This window comes from Sitophilus oryzae, unplaced genomic scaffold (assembly GCF_002938485.1).
Source record: "Sitophilus oryzae breed Bouriz unplaced genomic scaffold, Soryzae_2.0 scaffold_1801_pilon_pilon, whole genome shotgun sequence".
In the NCBI taxonomy this organism is placed as follows: Eukaryota; Metazoa; Arthropoda; class Insecta; order Coleoptera; family Curculionidae; genus Sitophilus; species Sitophilus oryzae.
Genome location: NW_022146504.1, coordinates 3,150,331 through 3,169,755, shown reverse-complemented (window position 1 = coordinate 3,169,755; position 19,425 = coordinate 3,150,331). Strand labels below are relative to the sequence as shown.

At 31.6% G+C, this 19,425-nt stretch overlaps 1 protein-coding gene across 1 annotated transcript in view; it reads right to left on the bottom strand.

Moving 5' to 3' along the window:
* LOC115882970 (WD repeat-containing protein on Y chromosome-like) overlaps positions 1-18,652 on the bottom strand; it is a 30,870-nt gene extending 12,218 nt beyond the window's left edge. Inside the window, exons 1-6 of the mRNA XM_030901238.1 lie at positions 18,524-18,652; positions 7,312-7,490; positions 6,332-6,504; positions 5,672-5,853; positions 3,272-3,413; positions 2,289-2,453 (exon numbers count right to left, since the gene is read on the bottom strand). Coding sequence (XP_030757098.1) covers positions 2,289-2,453; positions 3,272-3,413; positions 5,672-5,853; positions 6,332-6,504; positions 7,312-7,490; positions 18,524-18,576 — 894 coding nt within the window. The 5' untranslated portion in view covers positions 18,577-18,652. The remainder of the gene's footprint in view (positions 1-2,288; positions 2,454-3,271; positions 3,414-5,671; positions 5,854-6,331; positions 6,505-7,311; positions 7,491-18,523) is intronic.
* Between the last annotated feature and the right edge of the window lie 773 nt (positions 18,653-19,425).

Below are 19,425 nucleotides of genomic sequence, written 5' to 3'. Positions count from 1 at the left end.
TAAGACTTTCACTTCTTTCTCTCCTTTGCAACGATTTCCCATCTGTCCACAATTCCAACAGCGAATCGGTCCCCCCTTCTTGCTCATATACTGATCCAGTACTTTCCGCACAATCCTTTCCACTTTGGAATCGTCGGAACTCTCCTCAACAGCCCGTACAAATCCTAGAGACCTAGAGCATTCTTTCGCGGCCTCAAATTCCAGGGCACGTGCTAGGGCATCTCCCAAATGCGTTGGATGAGCTAAAAGAAGTGTTTGCCTTGTCTCGTTGTCACGTAAACCATCAATAAAAGCCTGTACTGTTAAGCGCTCCATAACATTTTCGGGCATAGCAGGGTACGCAAGGCGAACGTTCCAAATGAGCTTGGCCGTACCTCATTTCTAAATGTCGTACCAATTGCTGATAATCTCCCTGTTCCGATGGTGACAATGTCTGCAGGATATCAGTCGCATCTCCTCGCAGTGCGACAGTCAAAGCGGTAGCCTTTTCAGCGATTGTCCATCCGTTCGCTCTCGCAGCGGCCTCAAACTGGCAAAAATAATTGGCCCAAGCGGTTTTTCCGTCAAACTGTGGAGGCTTAATAACTGACTTTGAGGTATACCTATTTTCGACTAGTTTCGGTCCCTCCGATGTTTCTTGACATTTTGGTGAATTTGACTTCGCTATTTCTTCTCTTAGAATTTCGATTTTTCTATTTACATCTTCCTCAATCTCTGTTATTTTGTCTTGTGTATCTGTTATCTTCTCTTCTCATTCCCTGGAATTTTCTGTTATCTTTTCTTCTAAATTAAGTATTTTATTATTAAAGCTGGCCTGTATGTCTTTAGAATTTTCTGCGAAGATAAGATCTAAAATATTAATTAAATCCTGGGAATTTTCCATAATTTTATCTTTCAAACTGTCTTCTAATTTTTGAGAATTCTCTGTAATTTTATCGTTCAAACTGTCTTGCAATTCCCGGGAATTTTTCGTAATTTTATCTTCTAATTTTTGTAAGGACGAGTCAAGGTCACCTTCCAACTCAAAGCAAAATGTTTCAGGATCCTCACCTTCCTCCACCAAAACGTCTCTCAGTCTGGCTTGCAAAATGCTTTTCTTTCCATCTGTCTCGCACTCTCTCTCTTCCAGTATGCATTTTAATTCCGACACTTTCAGGTCTTTCAATAATTTTTTCGGAGCCATCGTCAGTCTTTTTATTTCTCTAGTCTATCACACAGGCCACACTTGACACCAATTTTACGTTTTTCGTCGGTTCCGTGTGGATAGAAAGTCACAATTTATTTAAACACTATTTATTTAACACTAATTAACAAAAACAATAACGATAAAAGACTTATAGAACTATTTACAAACGATTTATAACTAAGAATTTATTTTGAATTTTCGCGCGTCAACTGCACTGGTATATTTGTAACTGCCCTCTCTAGGCCATTGCCGCCGGCTTTTATATCTACAGCAAAAGAAATCTAGAATAGTCCATAGATCGTTAAGCGCATAGAGAAGGTTTTCGAATGTTCTCGTATGTACTAGTCCATTCTAGTGGGTCTCGATTCTTCTCGAACGAATGAATCATTGCGGTGTCTATGCGATGTTAAGGTCATCCGAGGGCGGGCCATATTGTGAGGTTAGGTCGAGTCCACACCGGCTCGCAACAATATTTATGAAAGCATACAGAATGTATATGGAACACACAGAATCCGAAATACAGAATTAGGGAAAGAAGAGTAATTTCTAGCTTAAGCCGAGGAGAAATAGCGTCTTGTTTTTTTAATTCTGGGTGCAACTTTTCCCAACAAGAAATTAATTTAAATTAAATTGGTTGGTTTCCACCCTTACTATTTTTGTAATCACTAGGGTCGTCTAACTATAGCTTAGATATTAAGTTATTAGATGCACCATAAGTAGGTCTTCGGCAAATCCATTTTCTGATCCATATTCTTTTTTTTTGTCTTGGTTTTTTACGTAATAAACTTTCTGTTATTTCTATTGCCATAATTTTGGAAGTTTGAAATCAGTAGCCTTATACGTACTGTCGCCTGTCGCCATTTTGAAGAAGACCACTATCATCAATCAACTAACAGAAGCTATTTGACATTAAATGTGTAAACTAAGAATATGATTTTAAGTCATTAGAATTCAAGTCATCTCATTTTTCATAGGTAATAGTCTATTAAGATCAAGGGAGTCTTGGTCTATCTTCTCAGAAAGTAAAACATGATCTCATATTATGATGTAATTATATTAAAGATAATACGTCGAAGAAAAACGGAAAAGATTGCTCACATACCTCCCAATAAAATAATGATATATCATCTGTTCTTTTCTTCCGAAGTAAACTGGTCCCTGGTTGGTGAAACACCATACTCATAATTTCCCCGTTACAATCTCCAGCAAATAAAACACATTTTGTACTATCAGCATCAAATTTCTTGTACGGTTTATACGCAACTGTCTACAAACAAATAATTGATCATTAAGTTCTATAACTTTGGTGAATATCAACGCGATTCATGAAGATTAGATGTTATTGAATGTTTTTTTATGAGTACCGTAAAATGGGGTGAATAGAAACATAGGGGTGAATAGAAACAAAATTTCTGAAAAAAATCAAATCACGATTAAAAATATTCAAAGTAAAAAGAGTCGACATATCTAATTTTTCTATCAATGGTAATACACAATAAAATGTAAAAACTATATTTTTATCTGTGGCAGCACTGTTTCTGTCAATCAGCTGATCAATAAATGTGAGATCGATTTATCACCTATTTTGTATGGTGCGAAAACTTTATAAATAAAATATTTATTTTTAAAGTAATACTTAAGCTGGTACATGTAAGTTGTTATATTATATGTATTGTTAATTATTGCTAAACCTACTTAAATATGTAATAATTATCTGTTTCTAATCACCTTGTTGGAAATAGAATAGATAAAAACCTTAACGTCAATGTGTGTTTCTATTCTCCCGAATAGCAGGTGAATAGAAACACAAAAGTTATTTTTATTTAATATTTATATGCATATTTTTCAAAAATCAAATTATATGTATACGCAAAGAACAAACAAAGACCCATGTTTTAAAATATTCGGGAACATAATACCACATTTTTATCAACCGGTATATCGCTAATAGCCTACGAAACTGTTTCTATTCACCCCATTTTACGGTAGTTTTTGCGTGAAAAAGTAACAAACATCCATACATACAAACTTTCACGTTTGTAATATTAGTGAGGATATACTACTAGTAATCACAATTTTACCTACCTCTAAAATATTTGGGGTACTGATGATTAACCAGCATGGAACATGTTTTAAGCCAGAAGCTTCATATATAACTATGGTTCTTGCTGAATTTGTTATAATAAATAATAAAGTATCGGGACAGAACAGAGCATCAGTAACCCACCTAAATTAGGAAAAGAAGAAATTAAGTCTTGTATGAAAAACAAGTAAAGCTTGATAGAAGAAAATGTAATATTTACTACATTATATTCTATTTCTACTCTAATTATTCCAGAATGCGACTTTGGTTTTGCAAAAGAAAATTTAACTACAGTTTATACCAAATAAACTTTTAGTCACGTGATTAAGCTTGACCGGCATAGCGTTGCCCACTTTTATATATTTTCTTTTATCAAAATATTTTAGGAAACAAAAATAAATTAACTATAAATAAATAAACAGTTATTATTTACATCAACAAAACTCACCTACTTAACAGCACTTAAGGGTTTATGTCCCTTAACGACCAATTACTACCGCTTTCCCGTTCAAAATATTCTAATAAAGTTGCGATGAGTTTTTTACGGCTATTAAGCTATCTTGTACCACGTCGCACTAAAAGAGGTTCTAAAAAGAACAATATTCGACTGCAAGATCTGCTAGTAAACATTTTTAAGCTTAAAGTATCACAACACTATTTATTTAAACCAAAAACTCGTAACACAAAACTAAAGTATTAAAACGAATAACAATGTCAGGAAATAAATAAATAAATGCGGCAACATTTTTTACAGCAGAGCTATCATCTGAATCCCCAGCGCGAAATTTAAATTCCAGTTAGTCAATCCATGGTTGCCAACAATGAATTTAAAAATCGCGCCCTCGATTACGTATCTAAAAGTTTAACTGATATCAATTATAGGTTATCATTTATACAGGTTGTTAATTTGTTTATTACTCGCGGCAAGAGCTTTATGGTTGAAATATGGCAACCTCGGCCCGCTCGTTGATAGACGACGCGACGCGACGGGACGGGTCGGCAGAAAACCCTATAAAGGATGATTCACGGTACACCGTGACGGGCCGGAGCCGTGCGACGGTGAAGGCACGGCCAAACATTGTCAAATGTTATTTATACTTATACATTCATGCTAAGCCGAGCACGGTCCGAGCTTCGCCGGAACGCGTCCGTGCCCCGTCCAAGAAATGTCGGTGTACATTTTTCCTCGGATCCGCTACGTTCCGGCCCCGTTGCGGCAAACATAAATGATCCGCCGCGGCTAAATACTTCGTTCGTCTACGGGCCTATAGCGACTGTTTTCTAGCAGTGTTGCCGCACCCAACTTTTAGCGCGTACCACATTATAAACTAAAAATGTACCACTTTGGTACAATTTTTTAAAGCACAACAAAATACATCTGCAAATGACTTTAACCGGTTTGGTCGTTGTGAATTTCTTCATAAATTTCTACATAAAAACTTCCTGGAGAAAGACACAAATCGAGACGAAAAACATGAAATAGAAATTCAGAAAACCCAATTATAAGTATGTATAGGTTGAAGAAATGTAAGTAATTCTAATACTACACACGATACTTGGAAAACTTAAATTTTATTAAAAAAAAAACGAAAATATAGAAGCATGTTAGAAACAGCAAATTTTTAAGTTTTTTCTTCGGGTTATTTAATATAGGCAACCCTATGGACATTACAACGTTTATAATACGTCGTTAATTAATGCGGATTGTCTCCGAATGTTATCGGTAAGCGCGTTTAATGCAATATCAACGACGATAATTATTAAATATCTATTCATTTTCGGTGCGCGTGGGAAATAATTATTGTACCGAATCATCCTGGATTTGAAAATGTAGTACCACTGTACCAAATAGAATTAAAAGTATCAAATTTGGTACAAATGTACCACTGCGGCAACACTGTTTTCTAGAATATAATCGGCACGGACATGATCCCCGTTGTCCGCTCGGTGTAGCATATATTGAAGGCCCGGACGTGGCTCGGTGTCTACTTTACGGAACGTGCCCGGCTCGGGTACGGTCCGGTGTACCGTGAATCATCCTTAAGTTCATGCGTTCTCAAGAGGCAGTGTTGCCATTCTGTTCCCGTATCAGTACCTATCCAGTTAACATTCTGTATATAAAAATATATGTGAAATGTCATTGATTAATTACCCAAGATTTATTATAGTTCGAACTTGTATTGGCGCGATCAGACTACTCTTGTACTTGACAAACATTTGTTATTGGTATACAGGGCGCATCAGACATCTATACAGAATTTCTAAGTTATTTATTATAGGAGCTACGCTGCACTATCGCCGAACCCTGTATGTCATAAAAATATTTGTCAAGTACACGAGTCGTGAGAGTCCGCCTTAACTATAATAACTATAATAACTAATTAACTTATACTTATGATTACCTGTTTCGTCTTCTGCGTTCATCCTCAGGCCGGGATATATCCTCTCGGGTCATAATGGCATGATAAGAGGTTAAAAAGTTTAAATTTCCATCGTATAATCCTACCCTGCCATGTTTTAAAATAATGGCGTAGCAAAAATACTTGTCAGTTTCTATCAATACAATTTTGGCCACCGATTCGTTCTATTAAATATATATTTATATATATATATATATATATATATATATATATATATATATATATATATATATATATATATATATATATATATATATATATATATATATATATATATATATATATATATATATATATATATATATATATATATATATATAAATCTTTAGTTATACAAGTATCTAACCAAAAAGCCAGAATTAATGCGTTACTTCTATACTTAAGTCAAATTATCATTTTTGGTTCATTATTTTGGGTGCAAAATATTTAATGCTAACAATATGATCATATAATATGATCAACACATCAAATCAAATCTTTAGATATTGATATATTTAAAAATGTTTCTTTTTCAGTATAAACTAAAATATTACGATAAATATATTACTTTAGGCAGTAGAAAAGAATATGTTCTTTTGTTTTTTGCGATTTAAAATGAAAACATATTACCTTTAAATACTTTAAATCCTAATATTTACGTACCTTTGTATGAGTTACATGTTCGATCGATACAAGATCAAGCTTTAGTTTAGTTTCTACATCAGGACACATATTATCAATCAAAAAATCCAAGAAATTGTCCCATGTTATTCTATCGTTTTCTTTTGCTATGTTAGTAAACAGTATTTGACTTTGTAAGGAGTATCTCTCATCGCCTAAAAAATAATTTAAAAAAATGTTGGTACACCTAATATTCTTTTAATCTTAAAATAAATAATAATTAGTACATATTTCTTAGTTTCTGATTTATTAATACAATTTACTTATTATTTATATAGTAAATTAATCATTTAATAAGTAAATGTTTACACTTTTATACATTATTTTATTTATTATCTGTGTATCATGTTTTAAACTGTTATGCATAAATATGTAGTATTAGTATTTTTAGTAATATCTGTGTATCATATCTTAAACTGTTATGTGTATATAATTTTCTAACCACCATTTCGATAGAGTATCGTATGATCGAAAAAAATCGCCGTCAAAGATGGCTGGGGAATGACAATCGATGATAATTTTGGCGAGGGCAAGCCCCAGACTTGGTCGGTATTCTTCTTTATTTTTTAATAGCGCTTACTGCCAAATGGCATTAAGAAGGTTGTAATTTATTTTTATATGGATTAAAAATGATTTTTAAATGGCGCAGTTTAAAATATGATTTTTTTTGGAAATAGATTTGTGTATCTGGAAACGTTTTATGTCAACGTCTAGAGATTGACCTTGCCAAAATTATCATCGATTTTCATTTCCCAGACGTCTTTGACGCCGTTTTTTTTATGATGCGGTATTATTTAAATGTAATAAGTGGATTTTCATTCTTGAAACTAGAAATTGGTCCGTACTTTACAGCGTTCCCAATTTATACCGAAGTTTGCAGTAAACTACTAAATGATCACTCCGTTAAGGGTTTTATATCTTTTTTATTGTTTTTATCGTTGGGGCTAACTGCGCGTACTTACCGTACAACGTCGAAATCGCATTAAGGAACTCATTTTTATCGAGACCCGTTTCTCCATTTTCGTCGTCGTCCTCAACGTTACTCTTAAAAATTGCCCGGAGCCATTCTAAATCAGAATTGGACAAATTCTGAACGAGACCGTGCCAAGCTAGTCTGGAATCTTCCTCGGTCACGTCCAAACTAATAAATTCAGTATTTAGTTTAAATTACAAATTTTAAGTTTTTATGTTCAGTCTCGAAATTGAAAACATATTTCTTAAATTTTTACAGGGTGAGTTTTCTACGATGTTCTCTATGGGCATCTCGGAAACTACTGGAGATAGAGGGTCGGTTAAACGGGGAAAGAATTGCAGTTTTGTGGGGTCATAAATATGCGTCGTTCAGATTTTTGAAAAAGTCCATGCATTACTAGATATTTAAAAAAACAAATTTCGGATATTTTAAAAATGGTCCCTAATTCCATTGTAATCTATTTTAGACAAAAAGTTTTCAGATAAAAGTTGTAGATAATCGCATCCTTAATGAGTCTGTGTTTTCCGTTTTTTTCTAAAGCCTGTCATTTTTGACATAAATATGACACAAACTTATGTTTTTTTTTAAATGGAAACTATAGTTGGCCATGAGTTCATAAAAAACGCTATGTTTTAAGCTTTTAAGTGATAAAAGCTATAATATTTTTTTAAGCCAATTCTTATCTTTCTTGACTAATTTCACATAGTTGGCATAGTATTCTCATTCTGTTTTGATTACACGGTTCTTTACAATTTACATTACACAAATTAAAACTTAAAAAAATAATATCACTACATACAATTTAAATTATATTAGAAAATTTTCAAAAAATATGCCGCATCAAATCTAAAATGGATAGGTCAGGTGATCGAGGAGGCCCATGCAATTAGTCCACCTCTTCCTATCCCTGAGTTTGAATAATTATGTTACAAATAATTTTTAACATTTCTTTCATTATGGGGGGAGTGTCATAATGAAAGTCATCTTGGAACCACGCTATTGATGCGCGAGTTTCTAAATTTAACTTTTCTAACATGTTTTGAAAACCGTTCTCTAAAAAGCATATCTAACGTATCCTCGAAAATGTATGGCCAAGAAAAGTTGACTCAATAATCCTACACTCTTTTCTTCATTTGAAAAATTCATATTTACAATTTTTGGTTATTTTAATTTACAATGTTTGGATGTGACAGTTTGACATTTCTGAGAGCACAGGCGATTGAACTTGTTTCCATGGCTAACTGAGTGAAATTGTTTAAAAATGATAAAAATTCGCTATAACTCAGTAATTTTTGGAAAAAACATATTATAGCTAATATCGCTGAAAAGCTTAAAAAATGGCGTTTTTTATGAAGTCATGACCAACTATGGTATCCATTTAAAAAAACATAAGTTTGTGTCATATGTCAAAAATTACAGACTTTAGAAAAAAGGGGAGAACAAAATCTCATTAAGGATGTGATTACCTACAACTTTTATCTGAAAATTTTTTGTCTAAAATGTATTATCATGGAATTAAGGACCATTTTTAAAATAGCCAAAATTTGTGTTTTTCGAAATATCTAGTAAGCCATGAAATGAACTTTTTCAAAAAACTGAAAGGCGCATATTTATGATCCCACAAAACAGCATTTTTTTCATTTAACAGGCACTCTATCTCCACTAGTTACCGAGATACCCATAGAGAACGTCGTAGAAAACTCACCCTGTATTTGTTATTGCCAAATAGGTAGTAACCAGAAAAGATCATAATAGTCCAGTCGAGATATTAAATTACCTGATTTTTTTAGGGGGCCTTTTTTGTGATTCTAATTAATTTTAAAGGTGATAACGTTGAAATTAAGCGTGGAAATCACAATTTTGGTAAAAATGAAAAAATCGGTTTTTATTTTTTTCTCACCCTGTAAGTACTTTTTTGACAAACTGTATATTCTAAAAAAATTAACTATCAATCTGCATCAATCCACGCCCAAAAATCTTTCAATTCAGAATAAGTGAAAAAAGGTCGATTTTGGGCGGGAAAATTTTTGGAAATTTTCGAAACACAGTTTCGATACCCTCAAAAAGTTGAAAAAAGGCAAGATTTTCAAAAATTTTCAGAGCCAAAATCGAGCTTTTTTCACTTATTTCGATTTGAAAGATTTTCGGGCGTGGAGCAATGTAGTTTAATTAGTTAATTTTTTTAGTATACACAGTTAGTCAAAAAAGTACATACAAGGCAAAAAAAATTGACGCCGGGTGGCACGTATAGCCGCCCATACTAAAATATGTTAATCAAAAGCAATTTCTTTTATCTCAAAAACTGCGACTTTGACTGATTTTGATGTTATTACAAATTTTGTTGCAAATATTATTCCTAATCTTAAATGGAAAACCGCGTTTCGCTAGCTACTGTAATTTTGGAATTACGATTTTTTAAATTTTTAACCCCCTCCCAAACCCCCTTACCAACCCCCCTCCCCCACCAAAAACTAATGGCTAGATTCTCGGTATAACAGTATTTTTGTGCCAAATTTGGTTAAAATCAGTTTAGCGGTTTTTGAGTTATCGTGTTACAGACGGACAGATAGACGGACAGACAGAAGAGATACCATGAAAATATTTTGTATTTAGGTCATGTCCCAAATAACTCATTTTGAATGACATTAAAAAAACTTTTTTTTGCCGATCTTAATAGCCTACCATACCTGTTGGTATGGTCTGCTAAAAAAATAAAACCGGTTTTTTTAATTTTCGGCAATGTTTTAAAATACAACATAACCTAAGAAGGCGGTCAAATTGCATTTACAATTCTTACATTAACGTCTTCTAACCGTATCAAATGAGAAAAGTAGAAAAAGTTAATAAATAAAAAAAAATCAAAGGGGTATATCCATAGACTTAAAATAAAATATAGACTACACTATTTACATCTCAACGCGGACAAACAACCTTTTTTGTACACTGTTTACTTCTGGGTACAGTCAACCGAGCCTTCCTCATCCAGCCTATGTTGTCACGTCTTTAATATTATCAATATTTTTTTTCTTGTTATACACATATATTGAGATATTAATACTACAGTTTAATAAAGTAGGTTTTAATATTCCATAGATGTATTAAATAGTCCTTATACTACTAAATTATAAGTGGGATACTGTTTAATAAGGATAAGTCCTTTACAATATGACAACACCGATTAGAGGCGAGGGAGCCTATTCATTCATTTATTACCTTGTAGTACGTGTCGCACGTGTGCGGTAAAGCTTTGTTGCCGCTATCTCCCCGGCTGTATTAACGCATTTTCTTAGCTTGTAGTCCTTAAGTGTTTATTTTATTGAGTTTTTCTGTTCAAAAAATATAAAATATGGTTCGCCAGTGCCAAATTTGCAAGAAATTTGACTTAAATAATCCATTTAAGTCTTGAAACAACTTTTGACCGGTAGGCAACTCTCAATTTACCCATTGGGAGTCAGCGTCGTTGTTGTAGAAAGGCGCTTATTTAGATAATATTTTAGTAAAATGTAAAATCTGAATTTTTTCTCTTACATTACATTATTTACTTACTTACATTGTAACAAAATCATAATTATAACCCTGTTAATAATTAATAATGTTTTTATTAAAAATATATTCCGGTTTATTCTAAAATTATCTTCAGAATCTAAAATAACATACAAGAATTTTAAAATGATATTACATTATGATACAATATTTTTTAATATACCAAATCGTCTCAAAAGTGGCTCACCCCTATAACTTTTTTATTTTTTCAGATAAAAAAAAACAGATTTGTATGTTAGTAGGTATATGACATAAATTAGGATTTATTGACGTATTCAATTGTTTTTGGTCTCTTCCTGTTTCACCGAAATGATTACATCTATTGATTTTTAAAGGCACCCTCGGTATATTGCTACTTTATTCGATAAAAAATGACACTCTGAATAGAATGACATATCATATGTCAACTTTTGACATTGTCGCTTAAAAACATATCCTATTTTTAAATTTCAATCCAGGGTGCCATGGTGTTGTTAAAAACACTAAGTTTTAATCAAGGAGCCTTGGAAAAATAGTTTTGATCGTCTAATAGGTTTCGTGTCTTGTCTAGGCCGGTTAAAAGATGTACAAATCGTATTTTTAATCATACATATGTCAATTTTTTCAAATGAAACAAGGGTGACTCATTAGCATATTTGAAAAAATGAATATATGAATAATAATAATAATAATTATGAATATATTGATACCACACACTTGGTATTTGGTTAGTTGGAGTCAAATTGTCGTTATGAACCGCGTGTTACAATTACAATTAAACCATATGCGAAAATGTCAAAAGTTGACATATTATATGTCATTCTATTCAGAGTGTCATTTTCTATCGAATAAAGTAGAAATATACCGAGGGTGCAGTTTAAAAATTAAAAGTTATAGTCATTTCCAGTGAAACAGGAAGTGACCAAAAACAATTGAATGCGTCAATCAATCCTAATTTATTTCATATACTAACATACTAAATCTTGTTTTTTTATTTGAAAATATAAAAAAATTATGGGGGATGAGCCACTTTTGAGACGCACCTGGTATAATAAAGACAGTACCGAGTTAAATAAATGTAGTTTTTATTTTATCACCTTCCTTGCTTTAATGGAACAGATTTATGTTTTCTCTAATTTACATAATAAGACATCACTTAACCAGAAACAAAATTACAACAATCATATTTTTTTTTCTCTCCCTGTCGCCGATTCTATTATATCTGTGGAATAGATCCTGTTTTGATTAATATTAGGGGTTGTAAATGTTTGACTAAAATTAATAATTTATTATTAATTTCAAAAATTACCTAATTTCAATTATAAAATTTCTTCTATAACGTGTATTTTATTATTTTTATCCTTTTTGGACTCTAAATTGTTTTTTCTAAACTTATATTTAAAAAACCTGTCCTAAATCTTAATAAAATATAAAAAAGTTTAAATACGATATATTTTTAATTTAATTATAGCTTCATTAAAATAAAAAAATTACCCGGCTATGATACGGAGAGTTCAGGTGTACTTGAGAAACGAAAGTTTGTGTTGTGTTTCTCGGCAGAGTCGTCAGGGAACGACCGTTACGACAGAGACAACCTATCTATCGCTCGTGTCGCACTCGTTATAACCTAAAACAATAACACAACAATAACAGGACAGTGTCTGACCGCATGTTCCAGCTATTTATGAATGAGATGCTCAGTCTATATTTTATTTTAAGTCTATGGGTATATCCATCGATAATCGAAATCTTTCAAATTAAATATCTCGGAAACTGTGTATTTTTGAAACACAGTTTAAATAAGGCGAATATAGAGCTCCACTAGCTCTATCCGTAGAGGCATCACTGGTCTTTTAGCTAAAAAAAGAATTTTAAAAGAAGCAAACATCGAATTTTTCGACCATTAATATTTTTATCTATCATTTTAATTTCCAAGTAAGTTGTGTTTTCTGTTATTTTTTTTTGGATGTTCTCTGTCGAAAACTTTCCAGGCTCGTTGGGTAAATGAATTACGTATTTTTTGTTATAATATAGGTATTAAAACTAAAGTCTACATTCATGCTATACAAAATAAGCCATCCTTAATTTTTATGAAGTTACTTTGGTAATTAACTAATTACCAAAGTCGCAAGCTTAAAGCCTGAAATCCGATTATATGTTACAATCGCAACAAAGCTATTTGACGACAAAAGAAAAGTTTGTTTGAAGTTCTTAAGCAGGGTAAACTTTCACCTACTTCATTCTACGTTATAGCATGTTATAGCAAGGGGGCTAGCGGTAGTCAGTTTTATTTCACAAAATCTGATCTGTTTTTTTTCATGGTGTAGTCTATAGTTAGCATTTCGTGTAATGAAATTTTGAAAAAAAACTTTGTGCTAGATTTGCATATAAACATAAATATGACTGTTAGATAATATTTATGTCTATCTGAACTTAAATAAAAAAAACAGAAAGAAAAGATATATTGAATTGTTAGCTAGTACTTAAAATCATAAACACGTCCATATAATCTTGGCTTTCGTTGAATTAGTTTGTTTTTATAATTATTTTTCGTATGTGTAAAGAACACCTACCAAGAGTTCACAAAAGAGATGGTTCATTCTAGTGATGAGTGAAATATCGGTAACTGTGACTTTGTCACTGATATTCTATAATCACAGTCACGGCCTGTGACTGATTTGAAAATAAACGGTGACTTGCTAAAGCGTGACGATTACAGTTAATTGTGATTTCTCTGGTAACGAGAAAATACTTCACAGAGCGGGACGTCGCGCGTCGCGAACGCAGCTGCCGATGGCGCCGGTCGTGACTCAGTTCACAGTCACGAGTCACGACATACGTCTCATAGGATAGATATCTGACAAAGTGATCTAAAGACAGTGACTGTTAGAAGTGATGTAATTTTTTATGTATTTTATATTTTATTACTATTTTTTATCACTACGAATCGGTTTGCTTTTTAGTTTAGCAGGTTTTTTTAAAGCCAAACATAAAGTTTTACCTTTATACTGTTTACAATGTTTTTCTGAACATTAATAATTTCTTTCCGATTTTGTTTTGGATAAAGAATGAAGAAGAAAATAAAGAAGATTCACATTTCCTCCCGCAAAACCGGTCTACATTAGTAGATCATCTTTTTCTGAGCATTATTGAAGATTAATTCATATTGCTTATTTTTCAATATAACACCCTTGGCGTGGATCAGAAATTTTATTTTCTGAATTCATATCCTTTATTACAATGTTTTTCTGAGCATTAATAATTTCTTTACGATTGTTTTGGACAAAGAATGAAGAAGAAAATAAAGATTCACATTTCCTCCCACAAAACCGGTTTACATCAGAAGATCGTTTTTTTCTGAGCATTACTGGAGATTGATTCATATTGTTTATTTTTCAATATAACATCCCTGACGTGGATCAGAAAAAAAAAATCCGAGCTCACATCCTTTATTACAATGTTTTTCTGAGCATTAATAATTTCTTTATGATTTTGTTTTGGATAAAGAATGAAGAAGAAAATAAATAATATTCACATTTCCTCCCACAAAACCGGTCTATATCAGTAGATCATCTTTTTCTGAGCATTATTGGAGATTGATTCATATTGTTTATTTTTTAATATAACACCCCTGGCGTGGATCAGAAAAAAAATATTTTTTTCTGAGTTCATATCCTTTATTACAATGTTTCTCTGAGCATAAATAATTTCTTTACGATTTTGTTTTGAATAAAGAATGAAGAAAATTAAGAAGATTCACATTTCCTCACACTAAACCAAATGCTTTTTTTTCAATATGACCCTGGCGTGGATTAGAAAAAATATATTTTTTTTTCTGAGCTCAAATCCTTTATTACAGTTTTTTTTCTAAGCATTATTGAAGATTGATTCATATTGCTAATTTTTCAATATAACCCTGGCGTGGATCAGAAAAAATATCTTTTTTTCTGTGCTCAAATCCTTTATTACAATTTTTTTCTGAGCATTATTGAAGATTGATTCATATCGCTTATTTTTCAATATAACAACCCGGGCGAGGATCAGAAAATATATATTTTTTCTCAGCTAAAATCCTTTATTACAATTTTTTTCTGAGCATAATAATTTCTTTACGATTTTGTTTTGGATAAAAAAGGAAAATAAAGAAGAAACTGCGGTATACTTTTTGTTATTGAATTTTTTTCCTGAGTGCTGAAGTAATTATTTACCTGTACAAATAAGTTATGTCCTCCAGGAACGGTTTTCATGATGTGCCTCTCAATTTTCTCGTTCTCCAATATGGCCATGCCCCTGTCAATGAGGATGGGAGGTGGAGTAGCCTCGAAATTGGTCCTGAAATCGGGAGGAGGTTTCTGCATGTCCACGGTGGTCACTTTGAGGCTGATGGTCTTGAGCTCGGCCAGGAGGTAGAGCTCCATGAAGTACTCTTGGCAGAAGAGGCATGCCCCTTTCCGTCTACCGTCTATGGTGGAAGCCTGTAAATAAAAATGAATATTAAGAGTCAATTTCGCTAGTCCGAAAAAGTAGCAAAATTAGCGTTCGGCATTTAACGTTTTATGTAAAACTGGTTAGATATGTTTACACAAACGAGGAAGGAAATTAAAGATAAAGGGTTATACTATAATATCCGTATTGTAGTGATGAGTGAAATATCGGTAACTGTGACTTTGTCACTGATATTCTATAATCACAGTCACGGCCTGTGACTGATTTGAAAATAAACGGTGACTTGCTAAAGCGTGACGATTACAGTTAATTGTGATTTCTCTGGCAACGAGAAAATACTTCACAGAGCGGGACGTCGCGCGTCGCGAACGCAACTGCCGATGGCGCCGGTCGTGACTCAGTTCACAGTCACGAGTCACGACGTACATCTCATAGGATAGATATCTGACAAAGTGATCTAAAGACAGTGACTGTTAGAAGTGATTTAATTTTTTATGTATTTTATATTTTATTACTATTTTTTATCACTGCGAATCGGTTTGGTTCCTTTTTAGTTTAGCAGGTTTTTTTAAAGCCAAACATAAAGTTTTACCTTTATACTGTTTATTTTTTTTAGAAACTTATATATTTCCTTTATTTTAATACAAAGGAAAATATTTGTTGTTTAATGTATTACTTATCTCGTGTTGTTAAGTTTCGTTCGTTATGGTTATGAGCATATTGCATATTTTATTCTTTTCCCGTTGGTTTCTTTTAATAAAAAAATTGTTTCATTTTTATTTTTTAATATACCTTTTACCCATTGTTTAGTGTTTTCTATTTCAGCGGCCTTGGATAAAGGACAAATAAAAATTAATATAACAACAACAACAGAATCGTATCATTCGTATCGTATCTTATATTTTAGCCGTGATTGTGCTTTCGGATTCATAATCATAAAGTCGCAGTCACAGTTAAGAGTCACAGATAATACAAAGTCGCTGTCACAGGTAAGCCTGTGAACAGAAAATCACGGTTTGTCTCATCACTAGTTCATTCCCTTTTGTAGAATGTCGAAAAAATCATAGAAAAAAGCAGGTCTTGCAATTCTGGAGATTAAAAAAACTTTTATTATTTGGAAATGGTTGAATTTAGGTACATTATGTATACAGGGTTGTTCACCACATACGACACGGAGTATTGTAGCTAAACGATTAGATATTTACAAATTGTAAGTTTTGGGTTCATTGAAGGACTATTAGAGCTACAATTTAAAAATATTTTTACAAGATACAGAGTGTCCCAAATAAATAAAAAATATCAAAGTTGTATTTTTTTAAATAGAACACCCTGTATATTATTGCATTTTTAGTTTCTACGATTAAAATAAACGTAAATTTGATTAAGGTTTATTACACTTAAACCTTACCGTTTTTGAAATATTTTCAATTTTGTGAAATTCCAGTATAAATTTTAAGGCTTCATTTCTCCGAGGGTATCAAAGTTTTTAATACTAAATATTTACTGAAGTTTATTTATTAATCAGTTATTGTGTTGCAATAATAAAAATTATACTACCTTATACAGAGTGTCTAAAAAATTTATTTTAAATAATTACTAGTTTTAAACGGCAATAACTTGTTTAATTTAAATGGAACACCCTGTATATTTTATGAGAATCAGATGTACAATTTAATTGTCTATGAAATTGTATTATAACACTTTTTACCTATCCCTCAAGTTTTCGTAGAAAATGCATTTCCTTATAATTTAGACCTCATTAATCAATATACCCATGGAATATTGACATTTTAGATTGTTTTTAAAACAACAACTGTACAAATTATTACATTACATGCATTATTAACATACACAATATTTGTATGCAAAAAGAAAACTATTTAAATCTTTATAAAAAAAATACCATTAATTAAATATATCACCAGTATTTCCGACCAAATACTAATTAATTACATACTTAATTGTGTTCGTTAATAAATTATTCTAAATAAATGTGGATTTGAATCATAAATCAATATAATAATAAGTTATGAAAATGAACGTCTCTGTTGTTATAAATAAGCAATTATCAAAAAATAAAATATCATTTTTAAGGTGTTAGTTTTTTACCACACTGTCTAATACACATACATAATTCAGTTTTTTAGTATTTGGAGCAATTATTATTAATCAACGCAAACAGTCAATTCATGTATTTTGAATACTGGAATCTTATTAATTGGTCGTCTTTAACAAATATTTAAACAGTTTTTTTTATATTTTTTAATGAAATAAACGAATTATATCGACAATATTAGTAGTACTCTTTAAAAATTTGGTACATCTTTAAAAATAATCTAAAATGTCAGTATTCCATGGGTATATTGATAAATGAGTTCTAAATTACAAGAAAATGTATTTTCTACGGAAACTTGAAGAGATAGGTAAAAAATGGTATAATACAATTTGATAGACAATTAAATTGTGCATCTGATTCTCATAAAATATACAGGGTGTTCCATTTAAATTAAACAAGTTATTGCCGTTTAAAGCTAATAATTATTTAAAATAAATATTTAGAGACTCTGTATAAGGTAGTAAAATTTTTATTATTGCAACACAATAACTGATCAATAAATAAACTTCAGTAAATATTTAGTATTAAAAACTTTGATACCCTCGGAGAAATGAAGCCTTAAAATTTATACTGCAATTTCACAAAATTGAAAATATTTCAAGAACGGTAAGGTTTAAGTGTAATAAACCTTAATAAAATTTACCTTTATTTTAATCGTAGAAACTAAAAATGTCATAATATACAGGTTCTATTTAAAAAAATACAACTTTGATATTTTTTATTTATTTGGGACACTCTGTGTTTTGTAAAAATATTTTTAAGTTGTAGTTCTAATAGTCCTTCAACGAACCCAAAACTTACAATTTGTAAAAATCTAATCGTTTAGCTACAATATTCCGTGTTGTATGTGGTGAACAACCCTGTATATATAACGATTATTACTTAAAATTGAAGAAATTGAAATATGCAATAATATATAGGGGGTTGCATTTACAAAAAATAAATTTTGATATGCCCACAACTTTATGTCCGATCCCTACTTAAATTTGCTACTAGCTAATAGAAATTTAAAAACCCTATAACTTTTGTATTTAACTTTTTGCAGTACCTTGTATATTTATCTTAGAAAATGCATCTTTAAAATAATAAAATATAACTATAATTATTATCTACTTACCTAACCTTGTCTAATTCTTTTATTTGTACAATAATGTTGTCTTCATCTGCCATTTTATTTGTACTTATTGATTATACAAACATGATTGGTCACCGTGTCAACGCATCCCTCCAACATACAGTGGTGGCCAAAAGTATGGAAACTTTTTTAATTTGTCATTTATGCTGAGAAATTAAAATATGAAATAAAACGACTTATATAATCGTGACCTACAAATAATTTCCTACAAAACCTAATACATTTAAATAAAAAATTACAGCTATCAAAAAATATATAAAAAATTATGAATATTTTCTTGGTCAAAAGTATGGAAACTTAAGAAGAATGTTTATTAAAATTCAAGATAATATAAAAATTACTAATATTTAGTGGAATATCCCTTTGAAATTAATTACTTCTCTACATCTTCGTGGCATCGAATCGACCAATCTCGTACAATCTTTACTGGAAATGGCCGCCCATTCAGTTTTTAGCACTTCCCATAATTCATTTTTATTTGAAATAGAATGGTTTCGAATTTTGCTATCCAAATGGTCCCATAAATTTTCTATGGGGTTAAGATCCGGAGACTGTGAGGGCCAATCCATTAGTGGAACATTATGTGCATTTAACCAGTTTTGAACAAACCGAGATTTGTGCGTGGGATCATTGTCTTGCTGGAACAACCATCTGAGTGGCATTTCTTCATCAGCATGAGGCAGCATATTATTCTCCAATATGTCTTTGTACAAAAAACGGTCCATTATCCCATCAATTTTAACAAGAGGACCAACACCTGAGCGAGAAAAACACCCCCATACCATTATACTCCCACCCCCATGTTTTACTGTGGGCATCTGGTACTTATGGCTGTACCGTGTACCTTTTGGTCTTCGGACATAACGTCTCCCGTCACTACCAAA